This window comes from Gavialis gangeticus, unplaced genomic scaffold (assembly GCF_001723915.1).
Source record: "Gavialis gangeticus isolate Ggan-Ray unplaced genomic scaffold, GavGan_comp1, whole genome shotgun sequence".
NCBI classification, from domain to species: Eukaryota; Metazoa; Chordata; order Crocodylia; family Gavialidae; genus Gavialis; species Gavialis gangeticus.
Window position 1 is genome coordinate 54,323,090 of NW_017729004.1, and position 6,500 is coordinate 54,329,589.

Consider the following 6,500-nt stretch of genomic DNA (forward strand, 5'->3'; position numbering starts at 1 on the left):
TGCAGAGTGAGGCTTGGCAGGGCTTCAGAGCTGGGGGTGTGGAGTGAGGGGGAAAGGGCACCTTTCTGTGGAGTGAGGGGGAAAGGGCACCTCAGAGCCCAGAGGTTGGGGGGCCTCAGAGCAGGAGGTGCCCTTGGCTCTGTCTTCTCTTGTCTCTGCAGATGCCCAAATGGTGGCCCGGCTTCAGGAGCAGATCCAGGCATGGCTGCATCTCCACTCGGGGCTGCACATCTCCTTCTGTGCTGAACGTGCCTGCCAACACCTGCAGAGTTTTGAGGGGGCCAGCCCATGCCCCGCAGGGGTGCCCAGCCCTAACCCCACTGTGATGTGGGGGTCACACTGACCCCTGGGACTCTACCTGCACTATGGTAGGAGCACCTTTCCCTCCAGGATGCTGCACTAGCACTTATATCTTAGTTGGGGGTGAAAGAGGAGGGCGTGCCCAACCCCACTTGGCCAGGACTGTGCTGGGGATCCCCCCTTACATGCTTGTTGATTTTTGTTCCCAGTGCATTCTGGGAGTCCTGCCAAGCTCTGTGTATGGTATTGCTCTGCAGTTGCCTGGGGATTTGCTTGCTGCCTCTGGAGCTTTGTCAACCCCAGCCCTCCCTCTGAGCATCCTACAGCCCCTCATGTAAGTGCTGGGGTCCACAGTGATGAGGGGAAACTTGAGAGCTCTTGGGGGCCATGAGGAGAAGGATGAGGTGAGAGAACATACACAGCAGGAGATGCTAGGAGTACCACCTTCTTTTGCTTACCAAGGGGAAGGTACCCAGCCCCCACCCTGCCTCACCAGGCCTTGCTCATTTCCTGGAGTTGGGTTAGAGCCTAGGAGTCCTGGCTCCAAGCCTGCCTGGCTCAAGGAACAGGAATTCAGTCCTTCCTGGAGGGTCCCTGCTCTGACAAATTAGTAGCTATGAGTTTGAAGGGCTGTGGCTGTAGCCAAATGGGTCCAGTCACCAGTCTTCTGCTGGGGGTTGCTGGTTGGCCATTTTCTGCTGGGGGCCGTCAGGGCACAATCCTGCCCAGCAGTGCTATGCTCAGACCTGCTGGCCTGCCTGTTCCCTGGGCTGGGCCAGTGCTCTGCCTAGCTACTTTGCCCAGTCTCATGCTAAGGAGAGCCCCATGGCGACCTTCACCCCTTGGTCTGAAAGCACTTTACAAAGGGAGGACAGCAGATTTTATAGATGTGGAAATGGGCCCAGATGGAGCTGCAGCCAGTCTACAGCAGTTGAGCTTCTGGTCCCACTCCCCTCCCTGAAGTGGGCAAGAGCCCAGGACTCCTAGCTCCCTGGTCTGACCCTTAGCCCATGCTTTGCCCCAGAGCTCAGGTCCCTGCCCAGGCTGGTTATGGTTTGCTGTTGCAGTGCAAGGAGCTTCTTTCTGGCATGAATGTTTTAGGGGGTGGGGTGAATTTCTACTGTATTTTCAGCGCAATAAAGATGTTTCTGTCTTTGATCCCTGTTCCCTGCTATTGCCTTGCCCACAAAATGAGCTCTTATGGTAGATCGGGTGTCCCACACCCAGTGGTGCCACAAAGAGCGAGTGTGATGCATCCAAGGGCACATATACAACAGCCAGAAAGCCAACCACCCTCTCATTGGGCCCCACCTTACCCACAAGCCTGGTGTGGGAAAGTCACACATGGGCAGCTGTTTCCCAACCATGAATCTCATGCCTAGACCTACCCACAAGCCCCTTGGGCCTGTAATGAGCACCATCAAACCTATGGCATCACCAGATCAGCTCTTTTATTATTCAAATGTATAAAATATAATGTTCAGGTGGGGGAAGTGGGGATGGGGCCAGAGCATGCTGGGACGTAACATTGATGAGGACCTGGAAGGAGCCGCCTGTTACCCCCAACCACACGGAAGCCCAGCTGCAGGGGAAGAAAAGGCGTTGTCCTCCCATGAGCCCTCTCCCATGTGGGATAAGAAGGTGCTACAGCTAGGAGTCCTCGTGGACAAAAATCAAAAGACATAAGGGGGCATGGCCTGGCATAGGTCCCCACAGTTTGCAAATCACAAGCAAAAGGAAAGGGGTAAAGCTTGGCTAAGCCCCTCCCCTTCCCTTTCCAGGCTAGGCCACAGGCTGTGGTCATATGTGAAACACCTTATTTGACAGGCCAAGTTGTATGGGGTGGGGCTTGATTAAGTCCCTCTCTCCTTGATTAGATGGTTACATTGCTTTCTGGGTAGAGTATCAGCAGGCTCCTCCCTGTCATGTGGCAGGTCTCTGGTGCCACTTCCTTCTTATGTCATGTGGCAAGGTAGGGCCAGGCACCCAAATAGTGAAGGCTGGTGACAGCCATGGACCTTGGTGAAGGGGCAGCATCCTGGCATGGGGGTTAGCCCAATCCACCCACAAGGACTCCCCTGACACAGGCAGGGCAGTGGGAATGCCCTGACACTGTGGTATGGTGGTGCCACAATGTCCCAGGGGTGGGGCAGGGCTGGTGGGGGGAATGAGCCCAGCTTGGCAGTGTCCTGTTGGTGAGCAAGGAGAGGGACTGCCCCATTTCAAGGACTTCCTTCAGCCTCCCAGCATCCCATGCAAGGGGCGTGGGTCACTCCCGCTTCCGGAGGTGGATGTACATGATGCTGCTGATGAGAGACAGGGGGAAGGTGAGCCAAGCCAGCACGAAGCAGTACCCAAATCGCCCACCTGGTGCCCGTTTCTGGTGGAACTCGCTGACGTGGACAGTATAGATCATGGCAGCCGTGAACACGGAGAGACCTATGTCAGTTGGGGGGGGGGGTAGAGGGAACGGGATGAGAGCAGCCCAAATCCACAGAGAACCCAGAAGTTCTGGCTCCTAGACACCCCCCACCACTTCTAAGCAGTAAACCCCACCCCCCTTCAGGGCTGGGGTAGAACCCAGGCATCCTGGCTCCCAGCCCTCTCCTCCCTGCTGTAGCCCAGCAGGCCCCCACCAACTTCCCCTAGTGCAGCTGGGCACTCACAGGCGAAGATCTGGAAGATGCCAGTGGCGTAAAAGAGCCCTCCCCGCTCCATGGTGTAGAGCTGGCACATGAAGAGGATGAAGGAGAAGCTAGAGAAGAGCAGGGCCAGGACCATGAGGGCCTGGACAGCCACAAGCCATTCTACAGTCACCAGGAAGAGAAAGATATGATGTGAGGGACAGTGTGCAGGTGAGATCCATTACCTCTTGGGTGGGATGCATTGGGGGCTGGTAATGTAGGGATTCCTTGCCCTGCACTGAGATGCAGCCACCCTAGAGGCGGGGGGTGATAGAGATGGAAGATGGGGGCAGTAGTATTTAAAGGGAGTGACCAAGGCCTCTGGGTGTTGAGTCCCATGGTCCATCCATCCGTCTGTCCTTCTCTCCCTCATCACAAAATAGCACAACCTGTCTCTGACTATAAAGGGACCCCCACATTGCCCCCACACCCACCCTACCCTTCCTGCCTGCTGTCCCAGCCCCCTGCCTGACCCCTCCACTGCCACCCAACAAGCCCAGCAGAATGAGATGTACAAGTTCGTAGCCCCTTCTTCTGCCCCACTCCCAGGAACTGTCAGCCAGGATCAGCCCACATAGATGCCACCTCTCCATCAGAACTAGCTCATACCACCCCCCAGGCAACTCCCACCCTGGTGGGAGCAGTCCCAAACTCACCGCTGTTAGACACAGAGGAGCAGACCCAGGTCTGGGTGGTGTTGTTATACAGACAGTCATACCAGAGGTTGACGCTCTCCTCGTCAGGTAGCACCCACCATGACTGTGGGCACAGTGCAAGCATTAGTGGGGTCCCTGGAGGCCTGGATGACCCCCTCCCTCCCTGCATGCTTGGGCCCAAACCCCAGCTCTGGGACAAGGATGGAGTCTACACTGGGGCACGGAGGGCAGGGAGCCAGGACTCCTGGGTTCCACCCTCAGTGTACAGTGATCCACATCACAGCACACTCTCTGCAAGCCTGGATCCCCCCACCCTATCCCTCTGCCCCAGGTAGGGGGGATGTGCCTCACCTTGTCCAGGGTGGCAACAAAGAGCAGCACAAGGATGAGGATGTGCAGAGCTGTGACCCCAAAGAGGAGGAAGCTCATGATGATGCCTGATGGGGGGGGCAAGGGGGGTAGGGCAGTCAGCATGTGGCAGGGCCAGCCCCAATACCCCCATGACCCCTGCTCCTTTATCCTGTCCCTTAGGCAGGGGTTCAGCATGGCCCCTCCTCCCCCCTTAAGCAGGGCACCAGCTCTGCTTCCCAGATGCCCCCAGCTCCCTCTCCTGCACCTGGTTCCCTGTTCCCCCCAGCCCCAGACTGTGAGCCCCCCTCCAGGTCCACACAATCCAGCCCTGACCCAAGGAGTGAACCAGGCTGCTGTGACGTGGAGAAGGGAGGGACACTCCCAGCTCCTCACCCACCCTTCCCCACTGTCCTGCTGTGCTAATGAGTTCCAGATGTGACTGTCATGTGAGCACAGCCCGTGGGCCTGGTGGTAGTGGAGGCCTCCCATCTCTACCCTTGCTGCCTTGCCGCCCCTCCACACAGAGGCCAGGATCATTGCTACTGCCCGACCTAATCTCCCCCCATTTCCTACTCCACAGCATGACTAAAGCAGGATTAGTTGATCTGAATGCGCAGTTTCCTGCACTGCATAGGGATGGGGAAAGGAAAGGGACAGGTGGAGAAACTGAGGCACAGGCAGCACTAGGAACTGAACAGGCCCAAGAGGCAGCAGGGAAAAGACTAGGATAAGACCCAGGTATCCTGACTGCCCACCTCTTCTCCTAGACCTGGGATAGAACTCAGGAGTCATGGTCCCAGCCCCAACTTGCACTCCAGTCCACCAGACTTCACTCTTCTAGACCAGGGAAATCAAACCCATGAGTCTTGGCTCCCATCTCCCCTCTAACCTACCAGGCTTCACTCCTCTCCCAAACCTGGTATGGAATCCAGGTGTCCTGACTTTCAGCACGCTGTGCTCTGAGAAAAACTGTCTTGGGGGCAGAAGATAGGGCTGGATGGACCTGTGGGGCTGCCCTGGGGTGGGGTGCTGGGTGGATGGGCCCATCTATTTCACAGTAAATAGGCCCTGACCATGGGTGGATGGCATTTCTAATCAGCAGGGATTTGGGGGCACATGGGGAAGATCCTCACTTAATACAGAGCAGGGCAGGGGAAAAGAGGCCAGAGCCAGAGATGTAGCTGCCTCTGGGTCAGGGTTTTTTTGGGGGCTGTGTTTATATGGAACCTTTTCCCCCAATGCTGAGATGCAGCCACTTCTGGAGTGCAGCACTGCACTTTATAAAGGGCAAGAGAAGAATTTCAGAACAGAAACTGGACCCAATCCTGCCTCCAGCTGAATCTGCAAGGACTGAAGGACTCCAAGGGGTGTTGGCTTGGATTAGACCAGGACACCAAGGTTCTTTCCCCAGTCTCTGCAGAAATAACAGGGGATCTTCGGAGATCAGAGAGGTGGGATATTGTCCAATAGGATAAGGGATCCAGGACACAGTAATCCCTACCACTGCCCAGGGACCAGTACTTGAGATGGGAGGTACCCCCTGTTGGATCTCTCCCCTCAGCAGGATGCCCCCACAACCCCCCTACTATGCTGCCTGCAACCTGGCATCCCTAGCATCCTCTACACACTCCCCAAAGCACAGTGCCCCCCTTTTCAACAGCTTGGCACCTCCAAGCATCCCCTGCCCTTTTCTCTATCCCACAGTGCCTCCTCCCAGCTCCCCCAGCAAAGCAGCCTGTGCCCTCCCAGGCACCAGGCCTGAGCCCAGGTCTTTGCCCAGCCCTGTACAGTGAGGAAGCTGCTTGGCGCCTGGCCCTCAGCAATTTGGCCACAAGACTTTTCCTGTTCCAAACCAAGGCTTCTTTGAAAGGGAAAACAACCAGCCATTGATTCCACAGAGCCGGGCAGGCAGGCTCCAGGATGGGGCAAAAACTGACTCCCTCCAGGGGGGCTCCAGCCCCATCCACCCAAGGGGGGGTGTGGGGGTGGGCACTGGCTAGCTGAGGGGGTGGGGATGGGACAGGGACCTTTCCCTTCTAGGGGGTGCCCATCTCTGCCTCCTTGGTCTCTGGCCACGTGTATGGTGTCCACATTTCCAGTTGTGTTGCCCAAAGGCTGTAATTGCAGCAGGGAGGGCAGGGTTTGGACAGGGCAGGGATAAGCTGCAGCTGGCTCTCCGAGCTGGGGTGAGAGCAGTGTCTCTGCTGGGGTGGTGTGCTATGCTCTGTGCTGTGGGGTTGGGTCTCTGCACTGGGAGGTGGGGGGTGCTCTCTTTGTGCTGGCACCAGCTGTGGCTTTATGGAGGTACAGATGCCTCCCAGACGGTGTGTGGGGGTGGAGGTGATAGCAGCCACCTAGCAGTGGTTTAGGGGGTGTGTGGGGGAGGAGGGGATTTTTCTCTCCCCTTTCCCAAAAGCAGCAGCATAGGGAAACACCCAGCACCCTGCGAGCCCCCTTAGCACCTCCCCCTGTGCAAGTAGAGCCAAACTTTGAGACTTTGCAAAAGCAC

The 6,500-nt window shown here is 57.0% G+C and overlaps 2 protein-coding genes across 6 annotated transcripts in view; one reads left to right on the forward strand and one right to left on the reverse strand.

Annotated features, from left to right (window-relative positions):
- TMEM143 (transmembrane protein 143) overlaps positions 1-1,458 on the forward strand; it is an 11,523-nt gene extending 10,065 nt beyond the window's left edge. For 3 of the 4 annotated variants that reach the window (XM_019508391.1, XM_019508393.1, XM_019508392.1), the window contains one exon: positions 162-1,458. In XM_019508391.1, the coding sequence (XP_019363936.1) occupies positions 162-343 (182 nt within the window). In that variant the 3' untranslated portion in view covers positions 344-1,458. The remainder of the gene's footprint in view (positions 1-161) is intronic. The other variant, XM_019508394.1, reaches the window with a different exon arrangement.
- Positions 1,459-1,731: 273 nt separating this feature from the next.
- The window catches only part of EMP3 (epithelial membrane protein 3), a 10,238-nt gene continuing 5,469 nt past the window's right edge, over positions 1,732-6,500 (reverse strand). The window contains exons 1-5 of one of the 2 annotated variants that reach the window (XM_019508397.1): positions 4,257-4,278; positions 3,992-4,077; positions 3,641-3,743; positions 2,967-3,107; positions 1,732-2,739 (exon numbers count right to left, since the gene is read on the reverse strand). In XM_019508397.1, coding sequence (XP_019363942.1) covers positions 2,570-2,739; positions 2,967-3,107; positions 3,641-3,743; positions 3,992-4,069 — 492 coding nt within the window. In that variant the 5' untranslated portion in view covers positions 4,070-4,077; positions 4,257-4,278 and the 3' untranslated portion in view covers positions 1,732-2,569. Of the gene's footprint in view, positions 2,740-2,966; positions 3,108-3,640; positions 3,744-3,991; positions 4,078-4,256; positions 4,279-6,500 lie in introns of those variants that run through there. The other variant, XM_019508396.1, reaches the window with a different exon arrangement.